The 25,726-nt window shown below is 47.7% G+C and overlaps 1 protein-coding gene across 7 annotated transcripts in view; it reads right to left on the bottom strand.

Moving 5' to 3' along the window:
• VAV2 (vav guanine nucleotide exchange factor 2) overlaps positions 1–25,726 on the bottom strand; it is a 121,818-nt gene that overhangs the window by 28,705 nt on the left and 67,387 nt on the right. For all 7 annotated transcript variants that reach the window (XM_054284205.1, XM_054284209.1, XM_054284206.1 and 4 more), the window contains exons 3-4: positions 17,915–17,973; positions 6,220–6,288 (exon numbers count right to left, since the gene is read on the bottom strand). In XM_054284205.1, coding sequence (XP_054140180.1) covers positions 6,220–6,288; positions 17,915–17,973 — 128 coding nt within the window. The remainder of the gene's footprint in view (positions 1–6,219; positions 6,289–17,914; positions 17,974–25,726) is intronic.

Genomic DNA, 25,726 nt, shown 5'->3' with positions numbered 1-25,726 from the left:
GTTTTGTCTCCCTGCTCTGTGCACAGAGCTCACCGTCCTCTCATATGAAGCTCAGAATTACACACCAAAGCAGCACAGAATCTGAAAAATATAAAAGCTAAACCTGAGGTATCATTTCCTCCTGAGGCATCAACACAACCAGAGGAGAAATAAACACACAAGCAGGGGTGTGTTCTGAAGGAGCTTTCACAGAATCATCAGGGTTGGGAGAACCCTTCAAGAACATCTGGTTCAACCTGAAGCCAGCACCAGCACCCCTCAGCCATGTCCCCAAGTGCCAGATGGGTTTTGCTCAATCATGGGCTGAGACTGGAGAAGGGTGGATGCCCCAAGGCCTTTCCCACCAGGAAAGAAACATCTCCCAAGGGACAATCCAGCAGATTTGCCCTCAGAAGTGCCAACAATGTGCCAACAGCCCTTGGACACAAATGCTGCCCCCACCACGTGGGGCCACATCCTGACAGCTCCATTCCACTAATGAAGGGGCTGAGCCTCGCTGCTCCGGCCCTTCCTGGTGCTCCACAGCACAAGAAGCCCTTCTCTACTCCAATTTCTGATTTTGGGGAAAAAACCAGGAACTATTCCCACATCCTAGGGACACCCAGAGAGACACCTCCACTCCAGAGCTCTGGGGGGATGCAGCAGAGTTCCTCAAACCCAACAACCGTGGCATTATTACAACATCACCACGGTCCAGCAGTCTGTTATTTATTAAAACACATTCTCAGTGCATCTCTGAGAAACACCAGAGGCTGGCAGCTTTTATGGAGAGCAGTAAAGCACGAGGATCAGCCTCTCCTGGAGCAGCCCAGCTCCTGCAGGGCCCTGTGGATGTTGACATCTCTGCTTTGCACATATTGATCCTCACCTGTCCCCACCTTGTGAAAATACACACCCTCCCTGTGCTTAAAACAGGGATTGGGATGATTTTAGCCAGTGGAAAGCTCAGGACACACTGAATTCAGGCAATAAATTCAGCATCCCAGGCGTGTCACAGGCAGACGGAACAACTTGAGCAAGGAAAGCCAGATCACCTCATTCCTCACAAAGAAAAGCAATTTACTCCTTCAATAAAAGCAGCAGAGTCTGTGAGCTACCCGTGGGTATCAGAGCCTGTGATCTACTGCCTGGATTAGGAGATTCATTGACAGCTCTGGGGTTAGGAAAGGGATTTCAGCCGCCCTTCAGAGGGAACACCAGCACGTGCAATTACTGTTATTAGGATGGATGCAACCAGCTTTGGGCTGGCAGCCTCTTGCCGAGCCAGAAAAGCTGATAATGAATAAAGCTTTTCATATCTAAGGCAATTTCAGGCTAAAACAATGCTTCTGGCTGAGCTCTGCCTCACTCTGCTGTGCGCTGACACCCACCCAGGCAGGCAGAGCCATGCCAAGGAGCAGCTCCCAAAACTGAGGGAATGGTGCCAGGATGCTGCCTTGGAGTAGAGGAAAATGAAGGATAAATCCATAAAATTGCAGCATGTTTAGGGCTGGAAGAGACCATAGGCACAAACAGTTTGTCATGCCGCAATAAATGACATGCAGCAGGTCCTCCACGCTGAAGGAACCCTGCACTCATCCCTGCAGTGACACTGGGGAAGCCCTGAGGGATTTCAGGGCCCCTGAAGAGCCTCTCCAGCCATAAAAGCTGCTGTGGGGAGTTGATGAGTTTGTACCAGCCTCAGGAATTCAAGGACAAACCCTCATGACAAACTCACCACAGCAGAACTCCGTCCAAACCACGCTGAGGAAAGAGCCAGAACCACCAGGAACAGCAAAAGAAAGAGCAGCAAGAGACAGAAGGAGCTAAAATAAGACAACCAAGAGACAGCCCCAAATTTCCAGTCCTGTGACCAGGGTTAAGAGCCAGAAGATCTCAGAGCCACCACAGGTCCAGGCTGGGAGATTTGCAGGGTCTCTGAGGCAGCTGTGAGGCTCCAGCCCCTCCCAATCCCCACTTTCTCATCCTCACTCTGCACTCACAGCTATAAATACACAACTCCTTCAACCAAACCCCTCATTCTGACAGAGAGGACAAGCAGAACCCTGAATTTGCAGCACATCTGGCAGGTTTAGGTTTCAGGGTGAGGGAGTGCAAGATGTGCAGCTGGAGGACTCGAGATCTTGCAGGGTTTTAATTACTCAGATTGGACTTGGATGGAGACACTCATCTGGAAATAGCAGAAGCCTTTTCCCATCTATTCTTGGGTCTTACATTCCCCATTCCAAGTGGAATTTCTCATGCTCTGATCCTAAGAAAAGTGACCAATATGATCCAAGAAATGGCACAAGCAGGACATGTAAAAATCAACAGGAGTGACACACAAGGGACAGACACATTTACAGGCACTCTGGCTCAAGTGCCCTGCACCACAGAGCCATTTATTTGAGGGGCTGTCGTGCCTGCTTTGTCCAACATAAAAATAATGAGAAAAGTGGCAGCTCACTCATCATCTCACCTTGGCTCCTGTGCTCGTTACTTTTTTTAATGCGTTTGAGAAATTCTGCTGATCACAGCACTATTTTGGAAAATGTGAGGGGGCCAAGAAGTGAAAGAAGCAGGAGAAACTTCAGCAAGAAGCTGAGCCCAGAAGAGGCATCACTTGAGAAACTGTGGCCTAGCAGAACTCCTTCCCCCCTTCTCCAGGATGGAAAGGTTGGGAATACACAATTATCCCAATAAATTTGTTAGGGATAAATTCCCAGTGAGCTGCAGCTCAAAACAAGAGCAAGGGACATCAACATCAACCTGTGGGACAAAGCTCTCCAAGGGTAGGTTTTGGAGGGGACCTGCTTTGCCTAAAACACTTTTTTGGTCCTTTATGCAACACTACAACTCCTCTCCTCACAACAAATTATCTTCAGAAGAGAAAACAAAGGTAAAAGTCATGCAAATTAAATGTTTCACATCAAACCATTCACAGAACTTCTGCCTGATTCTGAGTTCTTCAAGCAGCCAACAAAGAACCCAAAATCTGCCCTGTGTCATCTACCTAATTGTGTCACTGCAGAGGAGAAGGTTCATCATAAAGAAGGCTCTGGGGCTGTTGAGAGGGCCAGGATTAATCACTGCCATAAATTTAATGAGACAAAATAACTGGAGAGAGCTCAAGTGGCAGCGGAGAAAATTTAGGTGAGACGTTAAATATAACTCTGAGGTACCAGGATGGTTTGGAGCAGCTGAAAGAGCCATAAAGGGGGATGGAAAAGCAGCTGGCAGGGCAGCAAGGTGGATAATTGCCTCCTGCCATCAGCTGCCAGCAGCCACAGCCATGTGGGAAGCAGCAGCTCCCCTCCCCAGGGACCTGCAGGAGCATCCTCGGGACAAGGGTCACTGACAATCCCTGATTTGGGGGCACAGAGGATGAACCCACTGTGCTGCTATTGCAAAACCCAGCTCATTTAATTCAAAAACACACCCCAAATGGCTGCAGGAGCATCCTTGGGACAAGGGTCACTGACAATCCCTGATTTGGGGGCACAGAGGATGAACCCACACACTGCTATTGCAAAACCCAGCTCATTTAATGCACAAACTCCTCCCAAATGGCTGCAGGAGCATCCTTGGGACAAGGGTCACTGACAATCCCTGATTTGGGGGCACAGAGGATGAACCCACACACTGCTATTGCAAAACCCAGCTCATTTAATGCACAAACTCCTCCCAAATGGCTGCAGGAGCATCCTTGGGACAAGGGTCACTGACAATCCCTGATTTGGGGGCACAGAGGATGAACCCACACACTGCTATTGCAAAACCCAGCTCATTTAATGCACAAACTCCTCCCAAATGGCTGCAGGAGCATCCTTGGGACAAGGGTCACTGACAATCCCTGATTTGGGGACACAGAGGATGAACCCACTGTGCTGCTGCTGCAAAACCCAGCTCATTTCATGGACAAACACCCCCCAAATGGCTGCTCTGGGGTCTGGCAAGGGGCAGGCTGGAATAAATCAGGCAGCAGAGGCCAATTGTCCCTTTCCAGCCCCTCACAGCATCGATCAGCAGCACTTGCAATGCAAGCAGCCCCTGCCATCTGCCCAGGCTGCCTGCAAGCTGCCATCTGGCCCAGGGCACAGCAAACCGAGGGGCCAGAGGGCTGGAAACAGGGAATTTGAGAACTTCCCAACTCCCCTGATAGCCTTTTAGCTTCCCTTCCCCTTTTCATCACCAATTGTTCGGGGTTTTTTTTTAACTAAATAGCTGTTTCCAGGCAATTATGTGCCTTGATCTGTCTGGGGCTGGGATTAATCCCTGTACCACCCCAAAGGTGAAAGCACAATGGGGTCAGCAAGGCTTAAACACCCTTTAAACACACAGAACCCCATGATTTCACACACAGCTTGTTCCTGCAGCCCCTGTCCAGGCCTGGTTTTTGTCTCCTGTTGGGAGAGCTGTCAGGATAAAGGTTCTCACTCTTTAGAGCATCATGGGGATGACAGGGACAAAGCCTGGCTCCTTCTGCTCCTCAAATCAGCACCTCCATCTCAAATATATTCATATCTTAAAGGCTCTGCAGCACTGGAATTCAAAATCTCAACCTGGGCACGCCAAACTACTCCACTAAAGTTGAAATGAAGCATTTTGACATCCTCCAAAAAAAAAAAAAGAAACTCATTTACCAGCCCCCAAAATGTCTTGTTAGAATCAACTGAGAGTTTATCCTGAGCTTTTTCTCCAAAGAGAAAAGGCTGAGGGGTTCTCCAGGGAGTTTTTGGGGTTTTTCCAGCTGTGGGTGGATTCTGACACTGTTTTGTAGGCCGTGTTTCCATGCACAAGGAGGACAGGCCTGCATGAGGGAATCTGTGCAATCCCTGCTCATTTCAACATGCCTTTCCCCCACTAGTCCTAAATAAGATGTAAAAAAGAGGATTTTGCAGAGAATGGGCAAACAGGGAAAGTTAAATTTGGAGATCTGGGACAGAACAGGGAAATCGGTGGAAATAAACCTCCAAATTATCTGAAGGGCATCACAGCCCCTCTGACCAAGGGACAATTTGGGAAGTTTCCATCTGGACACCTTGTCCCCAGCAGACTGGAACAAGGGAACCAGTCTGGGAACCCAATCCCAGCACCAAATAACCAAGGGCAGCACCCCAAACCCACTCTCCTTTCCAGGCCAGCACTGCCATCCCCACCAGCACTCGTGTGAGAGTCCCCACACAAATCTCTCTCTAATTAAAAGCACATCTGTGTGTGAGAAAGAGGAATTTTAAACCCCAATATTAAAGGGATTTTGAGAACTTTCGGAGAGGGGACACAAAAAATGCTATTCTTGAAAAGATCCCTTTCTGAGTTAAAATTTTATTAAACTGCAGCTGCTGGGAGCCAACAGCAAGCAGGGAATTCCAGGGCACTCCATTCCCTCTGCTGGTAATTTATGATTTACTTTTGTAATAACTGAAGCCATAAGGAACTCATTGGATTAAGGAGCCTTATTATTTATGTTGTGGAACAATAATATTTAACTGCATAAAGCCACACATCCAGCCACGCACTCCATCCCTCCATATGAGGCAGACAGAGCCCTGGCTCGATGGGAATGCTGCCATTGAATTCCAATAGTGCCTGCAGTTCAAGGTTGATTTTAAAAGCCTGTTACATCACCACCACAGGCACAAAAACCAGATAAACACAGACAGAGACAGCAGCAGCATCACCCCACGTCCCACCAAGGACAAGCAGGATGGGTCTCATGGCAGGATGTGGCTGCCACAGCCCTGGAAGTGTCCAAGGCCAGCTTGGATGGGGCTTGGAGCCATGTGGGATAGTGAGAAGTGTCCCTGCCCATTGCAAATGGGTGGGATGAAATGGTTTTCAAGGTCCTTTCCAACCCAAACTATTCTCTGATTGCCCCAGGGCCAAAATCACACATGGGGGTGCAGCTCCAAAAAATGCCATGGGGGGAATGAGTACCTCACTCCCTTGGATCACCTCAGAGGATGAAGGGGTTTGGGATTTAGGATCCTCTGGGTTTGGCCCCTTTCACCCCACAACAAGCCACTGATCAGCTCAACCTGATTAAAAGTGACATCTTCCAGGGTTTTCCCACCAGAAAAAGATGGACTTTTGTCAGAGCACAAAAATCTCCTGGCCAAAGGATCAAAGCAGCCGTGCTGGCTCTCCCAGCCCTGCTGTCAAACTTTATCTGCCTCTGCTGGAAAAGCCACAGGAGCTTTTCCCTGAGCCCTCCCAGGAGGAGACGGTGAGGCCACTCACTCTGCCAGCTCCTCCAGGCTCCGGTACACGTCATCGTCATTCTCCGTGGTCTCCTCCGAAGGGAAGGGCCTGGCAAGGGAAAGAATGACAGGGTTAGATTTTATTTTAGTGCCTCACCCCTCACAGCAGAGCCCCTGAGCTCAGCCCAGCCCTGAGCATCCTGCTGAGCAGCACAGAATGTTCACTGCAAAGCTGGTTTGGTCCCAGCTCCACTGCTTCCCCAGGGCACAGATGGCAGGGATGCAGGTGGGGAGGCTGCTGGGCACACAGGGCAGCACTTGGGCACCAAAATGAGCAGCTGCATGGGCTGACAGCACAGCACCTCAGAGCCCCTGTGGTGCTGAGCCCTTCCTGCTGTGCTGGTGCCGCACAGACAGCTCAGGAATCAATTCCAGCCTGGTGTTGTTGGATTTGCTGGGACGGAGAAACACCTCCTCCTTCTTCTCCAGCCTTTCCACCTGTGAGCTCCTTCCCTGCTCAGGAATCTTAATTCCAGCCTGGTGTTGGATTTGTTGGGATGCAGAAACACCTTCTCCTCCAGTCTTTCCACCTGTGAGCTCCTTCCCTGCTCAGCCAGGCTCTGCACTGCCTCTCTGGAAGCATTTCCCAGCAATGCCAGTGGAATGAATGAGTCCCTATGAACCCCAGGCTTCCTCATCTCAACAACTTTGTGACAGCTGAAAAAAGTTAAAACCCCCGGAGATGAGGGAAAGGACACCAAAAGGGCAGAAAGAAAGGAGGGGAAAAAGCAGATTAAAGGAGCGAGGGAGGGAGTGGGGGGAACACAAGAATTCCTTGGCTCATTCTGAAGCAATAACCAAATAATGTATGAGGGAGATGAGAAATACTGTTTTAATTAAAGCCCACGTATTATTGCTGGCACAGGGCCAGGCTGGGCTGGGGCTGGAGCATCCCCATGGGCACAGGGACAGCACAGGGACACAGAGGGGTGGCAGCAGCTCTGCCCATCCCTCCTGGGCATCCTGGAGGGCAGGTGGGGCTCCCCAGGCTGTCAACCACAGGCATGGGACACTGGAGGAGCAAAGCTGGCCACATCTGAACCTCCAACTGCCCTCAGGAGCAATTCCCTCCTCTCCTCTCCCTGCCCATGATAGATTGCCTCTCCTGAAAGATTTAATACGTGGCCTGGTTAGCCCCTGAATTTGCTATTTCTGGATGCTTTCACTGGCATTAATTTGCTTTCTCTCCCTTGCTACACCTCAGCCTTCCTCAGGTGAGCAGCTCCACTCCCAGCAGTTTGAAATAGAGCTGGGACCTGCAGCCAGCTCAGTTAAAAGCAGGACCAGGAGGGGAAAGAGCTGTGCTGAGCCCAGCCATGGAGCAATTCCAGCCATCCCAAGGTGTGTCCATGGCCAAAGTGGCAACACAGGAGGGAGGAAGGCAAGGGATGCAAAGCTCTTTTTTGCCAGGCTAAAAGGCAGAACTCAGAGGTGACTTCTGGTTAAATATCATTTGTTACAACAACAATAATAAATCCACCACAAGGCACGACCTCCTTTCTCCCACATGCATTTTCTGCTCTTATTCTCTGAGTGTTTCCTTCCCCAGCGCTCACCACACCAGAGAGAAAGGAGTAAAAGAGCCATAAAAAATGCTAAAATCACACGGACACATGTCCAGCCATAAATCTGGGCTTGAGGTGTAATTGGCTCCTGTGACACAGCCCCCATGTAAGACAAGGAACAGAAAAGGGAGAAAAATGTTTTCTAATCAGAGTTTCATGGGGATGCAGCTGCCCTGGCCCTCCCAGCTTCACCTTGAGTGCTGGTGAGGCCCAGAGTGAAAGTCAGGGCAGGGGAGGAATTAATAACCTGTGTCCCTGCAGTGGCAGCTAATGGCTAAATAAGGACTCAGAGAGTGCAATTAGAGGGAGAAGTCACACCAGGGTGAGGATTACTAAATGAACCATCCAAAATCCAGAGCTGAAGGGCAGCTTTTGGGACAAAGCCTTGGGTTTTTCCTTTGTTCATCCCTTGCTCTTCCCCAGGAGTTCTAAGTGGAACAACACAATTTAATTTAGCTCTACCAACAGCCACTATCTGAAATATCTCCCTACTTTTGACTTAAGCTCCCTTACACACCCATTTATAATTTTTTTGTCACTGAACACACCTCAGCTGGCTGCAAAATCTGATTTGATGGGGTAGGGACAGAGTGGGGGAGAGGAACTCTGCTCTCACTCCCATCCCATCAAGGCAACACACAGAAAAGCCAGCTGGGAGATCTTTTAAGGCAGTATTTGTCACCAGCACAGGATTTTTCACTCAGAACCATCCCACAGGTCCTGCCCTTGGCCCCAGCCATGCAGGGAGCAGCATCTCCATCCAGGTGATGGATCTGCACCTTCCCCAGCCATGAGCTCCCCAACAGCAAACTCCTGCTTTGGGACCAATCTCTGTGTCCTTTTTTTTTTTTGTAAAATGAGTAAAAATGTTGTCAGTCAAAAGAAATAAAAGCTCTGGATTCCCTGGGAAATTGTCCAAAACCTCCAGGCACACTGCAACTCCTTATGTAGAGCTGGGAAAGCCCAACAGCAATGAGTACTGTGAGTCCAGTGAAACCCAACAGGTCTGCAGAGACCCCAGTTTATTAAAATTCATTTGAAAATGTCTCTTATTTCATATCTTTAGCTGAGCACCAGCTTTCCTTCCTCCACCACCATGCAAAAGCACCTGCTGAGCCATCCATCCTCCCAGCCCGTGCCAGGGCTGCTGCCAGCCCCACCCTGCTCAGATGAAAAGGAAAAGCCCCCAATGCATCAAACAGAGCTGGAACAGGCTCTTAAGAGATAATCAAGCTCCCAAAGTCGACTCCTGCCCAGACAGACCCCACAGCAGTGCACAGAGATCAAAGGAGGGAAGGGAAGTGGGATCGATCTGATGGGTTTGTTCAGGGCTGAAAAGGGAAGAAAGGACCAAGCAATTTGTTCTGGACTTTGCAGCGAGCTGCTCCTCTGGAGGGCAGGATTACAGCACACGTTGATGCCAAGCACCCCCTTGATCTTACAAAACACTTTTTGGCCATTTCTGGATCTCCCAGAGGACACAGGCAGAGCCAGCCACAGCCACAGCAATCACCCACAGGGACAATTAATTAATATTTTATGAGGCACCTCATGCAAAAAAACCCTCCCTTGCTCTCAGGTTGCCCTGTGATCCCTCCCACACCCCATCCTCACCATCCACTCTGCCTGGCTGCTCATTGCTCTGAATTATTGAACGGGAAGAGCCAGGTAGGCTGCAATTCTAACAGCAATAAACAGGAGGGTTTGGTTATTTATTTATGAGCATATTTCAGCATCTGGGCTGCCTTGTCCTAGCAATAAAGCCAGCTCCTCATCTCTGCAGGGCGCAGAGGGGCAGGGATGAGGCAGCTCCATTCTGATCCTTTTGTACAGGAGCACCTTGGCCTCATACAATAAACCCACGTGGGACAGAGCAAGGAGGACCCAGCGTGGTTTATTTACCATTTTTCCACTCTCCACTCTGATTTCTTGGGGTCAAACACCAGCCCTGGGAACAGCAAGCTTGGTGAGAAGCAGAGAGGGGGGAAATGTCCCGCTCCATCCCAAGGAGCTGCTCCCAGTGGAGATGGTTTGCCAGGCAAGGAAGTTTTCCTGACTTGTGCAAACCCCCTGAGGAGTGTAAAGGAGGTGATTTATCCCTTCCTGGAGGGGGATTCCACCCTGCCAGCACCAGCAGGATGATCTGCCCGTTTCCCTGAGCCCAGGGATAACACTTGGGTGTTTTGCAGAGCAGGTGGAGTGTGTGACACCCGGGAAACCTGAGCTGCTCCCATCTGCTGTCCCTTCTGCGAGGCATTTCTGCACTAATGGCAAGGAGCAGAGCCTCAGGCTGGTGCAAAGGAGCTCCTGCAGCTCTGCTGGGATGGACAGGGCTGTGCTGGATCCTCCTGGCACAAAAATATTCCCATGGTGTGGAGCCTGAAACTGCACCCTGCAGGATTTCCAGCTGCCCTGGCTGGGTGTGCAGACCCCCTGATATCCCTGCTCTGAAGGCAATGCACAGAAATCCCACAGGACACATTTAATCAACATTTTAAGCTTCAGGCTGTGTTCCCATGGGAGTCTGAGAGTGGGGTTCTCAGCCCCACACCTCCCATACTTCCAGAAAAGTCCTTCTGTCCCACTGCTGAGGTTTAATGCTGCTTCAATCCCAAAATTTCAGACTTTGGTTGTTCCCAGAACATAATTTTGGTAGCTCCAACCTTCCCCTTTTCTTTTTTCCTCCTCTTTTTCTCCAGGAGGACGAGGCACTGGGGATCACCCCATTCCTGTGCCCCCTGTCAGTTCTGTAACCCTGGGCCTGCCACCCCAAGCACTCCTGGAGCTGCCCAAAGAAAATCAGATATCATTCCAAGACTTTTACACACCACAAAAAATGCTCCCCTCACTGGCTTCATGGAATTAGGCAGATTAATTTATATAAAAAACAGCATTAATTTACCAAGAGGCGGCTGGGAGCTGAGCAGGCACCAGCAAAGAGCTGACCTGGAGCTGCCCCTCCAAAATTTGGTTCCCACCTGTGAAAAGGAGCAGCACCAGGCAATGATCCTGGTCCTGTGAGGTAAAACCACCCTAATAATGCCCCCAAAATCCATTTATATAAATCAGAATAAAAGCAATTCTCCCTGTGCAGAACAAGACCCATCAGAACATACCAAAAGCTGCTGAATTTAATTAAAATCACACTTTTCTGTTGCATTACTCATCTCTGGAAAGAAGCACCTCACGGGGAGCCAAATTTTAGACACATCCTCTGAAAAATTACAGTTTGCTTTCATTTGTGGTCTGGAACTTGCAGAAATTCTTGCAGGATGAATTCTGATGGAAATTCAGCAGGGAAAGAGTGAGTTACATCACCAGCTAACCCAAAGATGAGGATGATGATGATTTTGCAGGAGAGCACTCTGTGCAGTATCAGCACCCAAGGGTGAGCTGCAGGCCCTGCTTTATCCTCAGGTCCAATCTGAACTGAGCATTTCTGGAGATGAGAAGACAAGAAGATAACAGCTCGTAGAATTTTATGTTTCGACACATTTTCGCGTTTTTAAAAACCAATCGTGTACCCATGCCTCACTCCAGCAAGAGAAATTATTTTCTCCTCACTTCAGCTCCACACTGAAGAGAACAGATGGATAAAATCAAAAGTGGAATCCAGAAATGTCTTACTTGAAAAGAAAGGAATAAAAAAGATCCAAACTCTGTGGGGTAACAGCACAACCAACCACCAGGGAATGATTGGCCCAGTTGGCCCTGGGATGCATCTCACCAACAACATCCACTGCCCCACACTGGGAAACACCTGAAATCCTGAAACCCCCATTTTTAACTTGCAGCAAAGCAGCACAAGGAGATCTTTCAGCACTCTGAGTTTTCCTGCTGTACCATCCTGTGAAACGTGTGCCAATAAAAAGAAATAATTACCAAAATGGACCTTTCTGCCTGATTCCAGCACCAGCACAAGATAAACCCTCTTGCAGCACAAACCAGCTCCAGACAGCCCATCCTGAGGGTCACCAGGAATCCCTTCCCAGGGAGGTGCAGAGACACCTGGGCTGTCCCAGAGCATCCAAGTGCCCATCTCCAGGCACATTTATCCTCATCCCCCAGTGCTGGAACCTCACAGGTCCTCTATTTCAGAGCCTGGAACCTTCTCCATCCTTGGAGCATCCTTGGGGGCAAGAGCTGCATTTTGGGGAGGTGCTGGAAACGTCCTACAGGGTGGGCAGTGACACAGGAGGAGGCTGAGGGAAGCACCAGTGACACAAGAGGTGACCCCAAAGCCCAGCAAGCCCCAGCTGAGCCCAGCTCATCAGAGCTGAGCTCATCAGAGCCGTGCTCATTAAGCAAAGCTGGTGCTGGGGAGGGACAGAGAAGCTGCCTTTGCTTTGTGAGCAGATGCTTGTGGGGTGACCTCAGCATCCCCCCAGCCTACAAAGCAGGCGTGCAGCAAAACATGTCAGGGATATTTTTTTTTTCAGGCTCTCTGTGAGGATATAAACTTGCCAAAAAAAAAAATCTGTTAATGTTTTTTTTTTTTTCTAAAGTGGGAAAGGAGCTGCTTTTCAGCCAAGGATTCTGCTTATCAACAAATGGAGGAGCTTTATGGTGACTCCTAAGGGTTTGGTGGGGTGAGAAGAAACAATCCCCACCTGCTCTGCTTGTGGGGTTTGTGTTTCCACTTCCACTCTGAGTTTGTGCCAAAACTGGTCCCAGTTCCAGGAGAGCTCTGCAAAACCAACAACTGCACCCATTTGCAGACACAGATCCTCCCACAGCCTTCTCCATCCATTTTATAGCAACACTTAAAGTGTGTACAAGGAAAACACAAGGCAGTAAAAGAATAATGGGCAGAGTGCAATTCCAGAGAGCCCTTGGCAGGGAATAAAACAGGCCTTGTAAAACCAACCTGCAGGAGAAGAGGAGCCCTAACAACCTCCCCATCACGAGACACTTGAGGACTTAATTGTCAGTGCCTTTAATTGCTTGCCATTTTCACACCCAGCTGGATCTGCCTCCCATCCTCAGGGGAAGCAGAGACCAAATCTGATCTGCAGAAAGCCTGAGGATGCTGGAGAATCACTGCAAAGGCCATAAAAGATCTTCCCCATCTCCCTTCTCTCCTTCAGGACAGCAAGGGGAACTTCCTGATCAGCTCCAGCTTGTGCCACCACATCTTCTGCAACATGTGGGGTTTGATGGTGGGATTGATGCTTAAGGTTTTAGCTTTTATATTTTTCAGATTCTGTGTTGCTTTTGTGTGTAATTCTGAGCTTTATATCAGGGGATGGTGAACTCTGTGCACAGAGCAGGGAGACAAAACAATTCCTGCTCCAGCTGGGCACCAAGGACAAATGATCCAAATCTCAGGCCCCAAGAGCACAAACAATGGTGGAATGAAGAGAGAAAAACAAGCAGGATGGGACTTGATGGGGTAAATCTGGAATTGGACAATGAACTCCAGCATGCAAATGGAGCAGAACTGATCAAAGTGAGAGGCCTTGTGAGTGGTTGTGCACTTTGGGACCATTTTGGTTTTTAACTGCCTTTTATTAACTGTGGTGCCTTCTGAGGAGAGTCACTGAGGGGCTCAGTTCATAGAGAAAGGATTTACTCAGATTTAGGGCCTCCACAAAGGCCTCTGAACATGCAAACCCCTTCCCATCCTCAGCTGGGCTCTGCTGTGCACACATGAAAAATGCATGCAGGCAACATGAGCCAATATTCCTGAACCTCCTGCCTGGCTTGCAGAACTCTGCTTCCAGGAAAAACACAGATCTCAGGGAGATGAATAAACACGTGCCCCCTGCTCTGCTCAGAGCTCCCTTTCAGCCCCCAGAGCACGAGGAGGATGATGGAGCCCAGAGGATGCCAGGATGTGCCACAGGCAGCAGGAACAGCAGTGGCTGTGGCAGGAAAGTCTTAGGGGAAAACAGGAGAAAAAAAAAGCTTTAAGAAAATAATTATAATCCTGGTTTATTGGGACCTGCAATAAGAAGTCTTGCTGTACTCCAGAGAGCTGAGTTTGCTCAAGAAAACTTGGGATGAAAACGCAATGAAAACTCGGGAAGGGAACGAAAATTCTGTCTCCAAAGGCCAGGAGAAGCTTTGCACGACATCCCTGTGCAAAGAGCAAGCTGCTTCAGGATCCTGCAGGCTGGCTGGGAAGTGCCAGCCAGCGTGGGAATGGGGTAATGGAATTAGGGCTGCAGTGGAAAATCCTAGCTGCACAATAAAGGCTCCTTGTTCAGGGATGGAGCACAGTGGAACTTCTCCCTGGAAGTGCTGACAGTCCTCCAAAGAGATGGAGAGAAGGATGAGAACCAATAACAAACAAATCTCCTCTCCTGAGAAATGATTTTTCAGATTCTGTGCTGCTTTGGTGTGTAATTCTGAGCTTCATATGAGGGGATGGTGAGGAGAGCAGGGATTCCCTTCACGGAGTAAGGAGACAAAACAATTCCTTCTCTAGCTGGGGACCAAGGAAAAATAATGCAAAATTCAGGCCCAAGAGCACAAACACTGTGGGCTGAAGAGAGAAAACCAAGAAGGATGGAATCTGCTCTTTGTCCCTGTGTAAAACCCTTTGGGACAACAGAGGGATCAAAATCCCAGCAGAAAATTCCCAAATTATCCAAATCTCAGGCCCAAGAACACAAACAACATGGGCTGGAGAGAGAAAAACAAGAAGGATGGGATCTGCTCTTTGTCCCTGTGTACAACCGTTTGGGACAACAGAGGGATCAAAATCCCAGCAGAAAGTTCCCAGCCCATCAGCACAGAGCCTGCAGGGTTCTGCTTCCTGCAGGATTTGTGCAAGCAGCCCTGGGATGGGGACAGGGCAGGCACAGGATGGTCAGAGCAGGGCTGGAGCTGCAGCTGCTGCACATTAGGCACACTGCAAATGAAACACTGCATTCAGGATGGAGTTTCTGCCCTGGTTTTGCTGCTTGTTTCTTGGAAGAAGCACTCTGTCATCTCCACTGAGCTGCCCTGATAGCTATCTGCAGGACTCTGGGAAACACAGCTCCTCTGCCAAGGCTCCTGCAGCCAGAAATTGTTAAGACAGAAAGAGTGGATTTCTTTTTTCACACTGAACAGCACACAAGATTGATTTTTATTTTTCTCCAAGCCATGAAACTTGTTGAAGGACAAGGAACAGGCTTTGCGATTTATTTCACTGTTAATTTGTGTGATCCTGATTCTCAGGCCCTAAAATAGGGATTGGAGCAGAGCCACATTCATGCTGTGGGGCTGAACACCATACAATCCACCCAGCATCCAAATTTCACTGTATTTACTGTGGTTTTAAGCACTGTGCCTAAGCCAACAAGATTTTTTCCCACTTCCAGGGGAAGCATCTTCACTGGGAGAGGGAAGAGGATGGACCCAATGAGCTGATGTGAGCAGTCCCTTCAGGGAGCCAGAGCTGCTGCTGGTTCCCACAAGATTAGATTAATTCAGATTCATTCATTGGAGATTAGTTCCTGCCATTGAGGGGTTTGTGATGGTGCAGCAGCAAGAAATCACCTGATTTAAAGGAAAGAAGATGCAGCAATGGACAAAGCCAGGGCTCTGTGGCTGCAGGGGACAGTGAGATGGGAGGGAACACTCCCAGGAGGGCATTTTGCTGGAATTACAGAATTCATTTCCAGTCTGTTCCATTTTCCAGCTAAAGGAGTGACAGCATTGTCTGCTCCTGCAGAGCTGGAGGAGAAACAGGGTTAACACACAGGAAAACAGGGTTAGAAGCAAAGGCTCATAAGCTCTGTGCTATTCTTGTGTAATTACGGTGCCAAAGGCTTCCAAGATAAAGGATTTTAGTGGGAACTGTAAATGCCAGCTGTAAAATGAACGAGAAACAGCCACATCCCCACAAGAACAGCAAACATCCCTTGTCTCTGCATCCCAGCTATGCCCAGCCCTCACACAACCAACAGGGGCTCATTAAAGCCTTCCAGGGGATGGAGCTCCTTCATCCTCTGAGCTGGATCCAGGACCCCCCTCCCTGCCTTGGGAAGGGCTTTGCCAGGGGTCACACCTGGAACAATCCCAGGGATGCCCCAAGATTTAAACCCAGCTACAGAAATGCTGTGATGGCCCTGCCAAGGGGAGGGAATGATGAGGAGGACTCCATGGATGTCAGAAGGCTAATTAATTACTTTATTATACTGTATCATTCTATTATAAAAGCATACTATATTATAATATTATATTTATATTATACTATATATAAAATATTATATTATAATATAGTATGTTATACATAGTATAATATAAAGCATAATTATACTATATTATAATAGAGTATATTATATTATACTTATTAATATTACATAGTATATTATATAGTATACTATATAATATACTTTTTCTATTGTTATTATTGTTATTATTGTTATTATTATTATTATTATTATTATTATTATTGCTACTATTACTATTACTATTATTGCTATTATTACTATTATTCTATTTTATTCTATCTAAAACTGAACCTGCCAAGCACTTAACCCTGCACACACTGCACAAAATCTCGTGACTGTCCCCCAACAGTCCTGACACACACACACTCTTGGCCAAGGAAACAAAACACCATCACTGTGGGTAAACAATCCCCATGTTGCATTCTACTTTGGCACAAACATAGCCACAGCAAATTATAAGAATTGTGTTTTCTTTCTCTGAGGTTCAGAGAATGTGAATCCCAGAAATATTCTTGGGTAGAATTGTGCCTCGCTTTTCTCTGTGAAGGGCAATGTGGGGCTGCACCCAGCCCTTGCCAAGGCACTGCAGTTTGTGCACATGAATCCCCCAGCCTCCAAACCCCTTGAATGTTCCTCCCCCTTAAAACAAAAACCACTGCAGGACTCAGGGCTATCATCACAACAAACACTCCTCAACTCACAGCACATCTTTCTCCCCCAGACCCTGGGCCCTGCCTCTCCCCCAGCCCTGCTGGGATCTGTGTTTAACAGATGGGAAGGCTCTGAGCTGGTTTTACACGTGAAAAGCTGTTCCCCTCCAGCAATCTCAGCACAGACAAGGCAGGGAAAATATGTTCCAACAGTGGGAATGGTGGCAGGGCTGGGTGGCAGGGCTGGGAGTGGGGCAGGGATCCCATCCTTCCCTTCATCCTGGCTGTGCCTGCCTTGGGATGCACCCCAGATCCCCTCCAGAACAGCAGCAGGACACATGTGGAGAAAATCCAATGTGTTCTGTAGCTGGGGGGTGAAAAAACACACATTCCATCCCCAGAAAAACGAGCAGAGGTAATTTAGGCTGCAAACTCATCCCTGTTATAGCCGTGGCTCTAATGAGATGTTCCCAGATTAATAATACAAATGCACTCTAACAAGGAAAAGCAATTGCAAAGCAATTTTGCAGGGAGCTGAACAAAGAGCAGGATAACAGCTCTGCTTAATAGGGGCTGTCTGCTGCTGTTAATTCCTTCTGCACTGCTCCCTCAGAGGAGGAGCAGGCAGCACAGCCTGCAATCCCACACCAAGGATGTGCTGCGACACAGCCAGGGGACATTTCACAGGTGTTTGGGGCAGAAAGGTCCCTGGGCTCTCCTGCACAGGGGACAGTGGGGACACTGGGGTGACGCCACAGCTCCTGAGCACTGCTGGCTTTCCTGGGATCCCTCGTGGAGTTGAGCAAAACCTCCAGACAGAGACAGCAAAACTCTCCCTGCTGCATTCCCCAGCACAAACAATTCCTCATTTTTCACTTATTTCATCTGAAACTATTCCTACCTGCATCCCAAAGGTGTCTGTTTAACCCCATTATGTGCAGCTTCTGAAGAGTGTGAGGTGATTAAATACAAGGAATATGGAGAGAGGGAGAGAGAGATGTTATTTTAAAGCATCATATTGAAAGGATCTTACCTAATTCCTTTGGTTTGAGCAATACTGTGGAAGGAGAGCCAGGATACTGCAGACAGCAAAACTCTCCCTGCTGCACTCCCCAGCACAAACAGTGTACACAATTCCTAATATTTTCACTTATTTCATCTGAAACTGTTCCTACCTGCATCCCAAAGGTGTCTGTTTAACCCCATTATGTGCAGCTTCTGAAGTGTGTGAGGTGATTAAACACAAGGAATATGGAGAGATGTTATTTTAAGGCATCGTATGGAAAGGATCTTACCTAATTCCTTTGGTTTGAGCAATGCTGTGGAAGGAGAGCCTGGATACTGCAGAGATCACCTGGAAATGAGAGAAAAAGAGGCTGGTGAGCTTACTGAGGACACAGGAAGGTTTGGTGGGAGCCCAAGGACCCCCAGCCTGGTGCTTGGAGCTGGGATGGAAATGTTCCAGTCCCCCCATCAGTGTCACAGTGTCACCATCAGCACCCCGCTTTATCTTCCACCACTGAGCACAAAAGACATTGAACCCTCAGGATATTAATGAACAGCTTCATCTGAGGAAATTCCATCCCCACACTCATTTAATGAGCCCAGACCTGCCCTGACAGGTTTTATGCAACACTAAGAAGCGCTGAGAAAACCCTCTTAGTTTGTGTTTTATTACAAAAGGATTACAACTCCTTCCGTGGCTCTCCTCACACAAAATGATCTTATTGAGGCAAAACTTGCCAAGGCTGAACAGCTCTGGCTTCTTGCAATTCAATAAAGATGCATCATCAGTTTGTCAGAGGTGGGTGCAGACCATCGCCCTTTTCTGGCAGAGAACAGCCAGGAGTGATTCAACACCAAAATATTCTCATCAGCACTGCAATCAGAAGCAATAAAACCACCAGGATTTTCAGAAAAACTCCCATTTTTGATGGAAGTTTTAATTGCTATGGGGAATTTTCAATGAAGAGGAACAAATAATGAGTTTGATGTAGATTTAAAGTGTGTTTTACCCTTGTTCACATTCACCATTTCAAAGCTGAGGTGATAAAAACAAAGCTGTTGTTTTTGGACTGGTTTCCAATCTCCTGGGATGGGACATGGATAAGGGGCTCCAGGTGTACAAACCCAACCCCTGGGGGCTGCTGCTGCCTGGGGCTGCCCTGCATCCAACCCTTTATTCAGGAATTTTACTTTGGGATGCTCCCCTGCTTTGCTGAGCCACCTCCACACCACCTACCAGGGACCACAACCCTGGATTTTCTCCTGGGATGAACTCAGAGCGACATTTTTATCCCACGACATCAATGAGAGCCTCATCTCACCATCCTTTCCCTCCACACTTTTTTGCAACTTTCATCCCTCTCATTTTTCATGTGCCATGAATGTGCCATTTCATGTGCCATGAATGCCAGCCCGGCTGTCAGGCTGATTTTTGGGAATCACCCAAAAAGTGAGTGATTTCCATGTGGAAAACAGGGAACAGAACATCCCTGAAAGGCTCCAGGGCTCACCAGGGCACAGAACACCTCAAGTGGCACCTGGAACACCCAGCCCAGACAGGGCACAGAGATGGAAACTCCCCTGGCATCCCCAGCCCTGCTCCAGAGGGCTTAAAATAGCACCAAGGAAATCCTAGAGTGACTGAATGAGTCTCTCCATGCTCTATTTTTAGCCTTCTGAAGTAAAAATCCAGTTTGTGAATCAGACAGTGCCACCGCGGGGTTTGACTTCCAGGGAAACAGAAGAGAAAAGTTCCCAGTTCTCCTCCCCAGCAAGGCTCCCTCTGCTCTCTGCTCAGCCTGGCACATCAAAGCTGGCTCTGCTTCCAGTGAGGGGCCAGCACAGCCCATTGGGGATCCCAAATCCACTGATCCCAAATGCACAAATCCCCAATCCACTGATCCCAAATCCACTGATCCCAAACCCACACTCAGCTGAGAAAGTGAGGAGCCAGCACAGCCCAGTGAGGATCCCAAATACACTGATCCCAAATCCACTATCCCAAAACCACACTCAGGTGAGGAAGGGAGGAATCAGCACAGCTGAGTTGGGATCCCAAATCCACAGATCCCAAATCCACATTCAGGTGAGGAAGTGAGGAGCCAGCACAGTCCAGTGAGGATCCCAAATCCATAGATGCCAAACCCACAGATCCCAAATCCACATTCAGCTGAGAAAGTCAAGAGCCAGCACAGCCCAGCGAGGATCCCAAATCCACAGATCCCAAATCCATATTCAGGTGAGGAAGGGACGAGCCAGCACAGCTGAGTTGGGATCCCAAATCCACAGATCCCAAATCCATAGATCTCAAATCCACAGATCCCAAATACACATTCAGGTGAGGAAGTGAGGAGCCAGCACAGTCCAGTGAGGATCCCAAAATCACTGATCCCAAACTCACAGGTCCAAAATCCATGGATCCCAAATCCACATTCAGGTGAGTAAGTGAGGAGCCAGCACAACCCAGTGAGGATCCCAAATCCACACTCAGGTGACAAAATCAGGAGCCAGCAAAGCTGAGTGAAGATCCCAAATCCGTGGATCCCAAATTCACAGATCCCAAACCCACAGATACCAAATCCACAGATACCAAATGCACACTCAGCTGAGAAAATGTGGAACCAGCACAGCCCAGTGAGGATCCCAAATCCACAGATCCCAAATCCACACTCAGCTGACAAAGCCAAACCACCCAGTGTGAGGGACCAGGCACAAAAAAGCCTCCTTGAAGCACTTCCAGAAGGGCTGTCCCAATATCAGGAATATTTTTCTGTCCCAATATCAGGAATATTTTTCTGTCCCAATATCAGGAATATTTTTCCCAACATCTCCTGAGAGCAAGACAAGCCCAGTGCCAGCCCAGCTCCTCACAAACCCCAGCCCCCAGCCAGGGAAGTGTTTAGGATCAGTAATCCTCTCAATTTCTACAGGATTAAACAACATTATTAAAACTAACTCAGCCCTTAAGTGTTTGCTAAACTGTGTCTCATTTTGCCCTGTAAAAAACTTCTTATTTGCAGGCAAACCCAGGCCTGATTCTGGCTCTGGGGTTAGGTAAGGACCTGTCCCACACTCACAGGGCAGCAGGAGGGTCCCTGATCCCAGCTGAGGCTTTTCCCTGCTCCTGGAATCCCAGGACACACAAAAACAAGTAAAACAGATATTCCAACCTGAATTTTGCTTTGCCCCTGAACACTTTGAACACTTTGGGCAATTTTGCCAGGGCCTTACCACCCTCACAACCAGGAATTCCTTCCCAATATCCATTCAACCCAAATCTCTGTCACTCTAAAGCCATTTCCCCTTGTCCTGCCACTCCATCCCTTGCCAAAAGTCACCCTCCAAGTCATTTGAAGATGTTGTTTGGAAAACTGTTCTCTTATCTGTGCATTTTTCTTCAGGAGATGTGGGGCCATGGGTTTTAACACCAGGGGCTTATGCAGATTATTGCTATTATTATTACTTCTTCACCCATTTCTCAATGCAATTTCCTCCCTGGAAACTGCATTCAGCACACAAAATTACCATAAAAGCTATATATAACATCCCAGTGACAATAAGGTGGCAGGAATATAAATAGGAATATAAAGGTGCCACATGCAGGTGGTGCACAGACACTTTTCTCTAGCAGTGACCTGCAAAGGCTTGTGGGGAAATTTCTGGTGGTTTTGCCATGACAAGTGTGGGATTCTCCTCACATTCCTGAAATTCCAGTGAGGTTTTGTATTTATGGTTCAGTCCAAGCACCCAGCTGATCATTTACTGACCAGAGAAATCATTGCTGCAAAGCAACAGCACCACAAAGTCAGGCAGGAGCCCTGCAGGTGAGTTCAGGTTTAAAAAAGCCCCTGAGTTCTGCACTTCATGGGAAAAAGAAAGAAAGAAAAAAAATTATAATTATAAAATAAAACTAAAAATAAATTTATAAATAAAAATAAAAAGTTATAACATAAAATTAAAAATGAAAATAAAAATATAAAATTAAAAAATTAAAATTATAAAATAAAATTAAAATTAAAAATAAATTTAAACTAAAAATTAAAATAAATAAAACAAAATAAAACAAAATAGACATTTAAAAATATATAAAATAAAATAAATAAAAATAAAAACAATTTAAATAAAGAAATTAAATTAAAAAAATAAAAAATAAAAAATAAAAAATAAAAATTAAAAATAGAAAAAATAAAATAGATAAAAATAAAAACAATTAAAATAAATAAAATAAAATAGAAAAAATAAAATAAAATAAAATAAATAAATAAAATAAAATAAAATAAAAGTCAAGACTCAAAGTGGGAAATTTTGGTCATTGGTCATCACTGGTCATTTTGGAAAACACCAAAGTGAGTAAAGAAATGGGATTTTTGAAATGAATTAAATAAAAACCACAATAGCCACACTACTTCAATAAAATATTTACCACTTTTCTTCTTTACTCCCAACACTTTCTTTTAGGAATCACAGATTTTAAAATAAACCAAAGCCAAATAGAAAATAAATTATTATGTTCACTGCTCTTCTACTTCCTCTGGCATTGTTTATGGCCTATGGTATCTCTGAGCATCTAAAAAACTCTAAAATAAACTTTTTTTTTTATTTGCAAAAACAAACTGCCCCAGCTGGGCTGGAGAACACTTTGCATAGGAGGAACTTTCCAGCTCTGGGCACTGCAGGGAGCAGGAATGAGCTGAGGGCTCACAGCCAGCACTGAGCATTTCCAGAACAGATTTCCTTCTAAGCAAACCAGGAGCTCTGCCCAACACTGATACCTCTGGGCAGAGATTTCTCTGTGCCAACACTGATACCTCTGGGCAGAGATTTCTCTGTGCCACCTCTGCCCATGCCCTGCCACAGAGAGGGGTTTGCACAGCTTGCAATCACAGGGAGTCATTTTCTGCTTTTTCCCTGAACTCAGAAAGGGCAGAACAAATCCTCAGGCCAAACATCCCCAGCCTCAGGCAGAAACTTGACCCTAAAATCAGAAATAAACTGATGGTATCTCTGAGCAACGAGAAAATCTCTCAAATAAACTCTGTCAGGTCTGAAAAAACAAAGCAGCTTGGCATGGGAGGAAGGCAGAGAGCACAAGCCACAACCTGCCCGCTCTGGATCAGTCATTGGTGCTCTTGTCTGGGGCTAAACCTGCAAGAGCTGATGTCTTGTGAAAGCTGAGATAGAACAGAGGCTGGGCAGAGTTAAAGAATAAAGCAGGGATTTATTAAAAGGATTTCCTTCACGGACCCACCTTGGGCAGCACAAGAGCCCAGCAAGGGCTGCACCCAAAATGAACCAAAATGGGCACGAAATGCACCCAAAATGAACCAAAATGGTCCCAAAATGCACAACTGCTCACAGGGTCTCTCATTTTGATCAGTTCTGCTCCATTTGCACCTTGCAGTTCATTGTCCCATTCCAGCTTTAGCCCAGGCAGTCCCACCCTGCTTGTTTTTCTCTCTCCAGCCCACGGTGTTTGTGCTCCTGGGCTGAGATTTGGATCATTTGTCCTTGGTGCCCAGCTGGAGCAGGAATTGTTTTGTCTCCCTGCTCTGTGCACAGAGCTCACCATCCCCTGATATGAAGCTCAGAATTACACACCAAAGCAGCACAGAATGTGAAAAATACAAAAGCTAAACCTGAGGGATCAACCCCAAGCCAGCCCTTTTCCCTGGACACAGAGCAGCCAGGACTGCTGCTGCTGCTGCTCCAGCATCCCAGGAATTCACTGGGGAATTCCTTCAATCCCATCTCCTGAGGGCAGCTGAGCCATCAGCCCTGGCTGGGCAGGAGCAATCAGGAGCAATCCAGGGTGTGATGCTTTCCTGGGCTGCCAAGGGTGGGCACAGCCCCATGAAAGGATCCAATCAGATGGATTTTCAGATGGATTTTCCTACAGCCACCCTCTCAAACCAGCCCACATCCACCCAGCTGCCTGCTGAGGATGAGGCTGCTCAATAATAACTGGTTTGGACAACTGGTTTGAGCCTTTCCAGTGCCTGCCTGGGTGATTTCCCCAGTGGCTCCACTTCACCTGCCCAGGTGTGCCACAGCTTCTCCTCCCACTCCCTCTCATGCCAGGTGTGGAGTTTGCTGGCATCCAGCTTCTGGAGAGGTGCCAGCTGAGCTGATTTGTGCAGATATATATTTGATAAGGATTTCAAATCAAAGCCAGTGGGGTTTTCCTGTGATGGCACATCCAGGCTTCTGTCCCTGTATTTACTGCAACAGATGGGGAAGTCTGGGCATGGTAAAGCCTCTTCCCTCCTCCAACAAACACCAGGGATCCTTCCCTGCCACTTCCATTTGCTTTATGGCTGGCCCCAGAGCTCTGGCAGCTCCTCCTCTTCCCCAGCCCCATTAGCTGTAAAGTGCTTGAATGGGCTTTTAAAAACAACGTTATTAAACCATCACTATTTTGCATTAAACCCATGATTTGGCCACATTACGGGCTGGGGATGCAAATATTAAATCACTGCTGATTTCCAGTGGGAACAGGACTCGTGTAGGATTTTAACAGGTTCATTTTGGGCTCTTTGGGGCTGGCATCATGTCTAAAATCATGAAGCCTTTCAAGAGTGAGCAGTCAGTGCAAAACCAGCACCGTTCCCTTACCAGGAAGAGAAAAGAACAATTCAGGTGGATTTATGGCTACTGCTCGAAAATCTCTGCACTCTGTCACACCACCATAAGTTATCCAGGTGCACACCCCACAGCTCCCATATTTAAGACACCAATTTGTCTTTTCCCACAGACCAATGTGTCTTTTCACAGACCAGCTGAGGAAGGAAGGGAACACTGCCACACATTTTTGGTGTCCCTAAACCACGATGTCTGTGTGTCAGAGGTGTCTGTGTGTCAGAGGTGTCCCTGCTCCTCTGTCTCACCTGGCCAGGGCAGGTCCCTCACCTTCCCAGGACACAGAGAAGAGCCAAAAGCATCAAGAGAAGAAGGCAAAGCAGCCCAACACAGAGAAACAGCCACAAACCAGCCCAGCCACAGCCCTGCTCAGCTCCACACACAGGAATTAATGCCCTGAAACTCCAGTGCCTGCTTTGTAATACAGCAGCAATAAAGAGTTATTCTGCTCCTTAATGGGCTCTCTCCTCCACTGAGCCACTGCCTCGTTCAGGACTTTTATTATCTCTCTGTGATAGCAGCGAGGAGCTGCCTTTGATGGGACTTTAAAAGCCTCAGGGGGGGGAACCCAGCAGTTTCTCAAGTGAGCCAACACCAAAATCAACACAGATGAGCTGGGAAAGAGCCTCCAGCTGAGCAGGGCACAGAGATTGATCTGATGGCCCTGGAATAGTGGGAGCAGTGAGCTCAGCAGCACCCATGGGTGCTGGATGTGCTCCCTCCTGATTAAAGATATTACAGAATTGGCTCTTAAGGAAAAAAAGAAATCCAGGGTGTGACTGGAGAGGGTTTGCATGGCTTTGTGATGGTTACAAAAAAGACCTTAACTCCTGGTGGTAGGAGGTGAGGCAGGGGCATGGCTCTGCTCACAGCTGTCACCTGGGCTGTCCTCATACCTGGAATTCTGCACTCAACTGGCACAGGTCACCAGAAAAGCTGGGGCTGCCCCATCCCTGAAATTGCTGAAGGAGGCTTGGGGCAACCCGGACTAGTGAAGGTGGCACAAGATGGGCTTTAATGTCCAAATTCTGTGGTTTTATCACTTGTCCTTTGGGAAAGGAGGGTAATGAGGCAGGGGAACTGAGCTTCTTCCTGCAAATTACAGGGGGGAAAACCACAAACAAACTGGCTTGGCTCAGGTGAGCACCAGGCAGAACTTGTCACTCCCCACCCCAACACAGCCCCTCTGCTGTGTCCAGCTCCTTCCCCTGCCCCTAATGAGCTGTTCCCTAATGAAGCTGGCAGGATGCCCAGCTCTGAGCAGCAGAGGAGGGGGCTGCAGCGTGGGAAGGTGTGGAACACACCGGTGGGCAGGACGTGGGCGCTGACAGCCCCTGCTGAAAGCCACCAAGCTGTGCTGGGCACTTGGCCCGGAAAGAGGGGCAGGAAGAGGGGGGAAAATCCTTAAAAATCCTAAAAAAATCCTTAAAAAATCCTAAAAAAATCCTAAAAAAAAAATCCTTAAA

Source organism: Melozone crissalis, unplaced genomic scaffold (assembly GCF_028551555.1).
Source record: "Melozone crissalis strain CALT ecotype California unplaced genomic scaffold, PUWL_Pcris_2 ptg000041l_1, whole genome shotgun sequence".
NCBI classification, from domain to species: domain Eukaryota; kingdom Metazoa; phylum Chordata; class Aves; order Passeriformes; family Passerellidae; genus Melozone; species Melozone crissalis.
The sequence above is the reverse complement of the archived record's forward strand: the minus strand, read 5'-3'. Positions and strand labels throughout refer to the sequence as shown.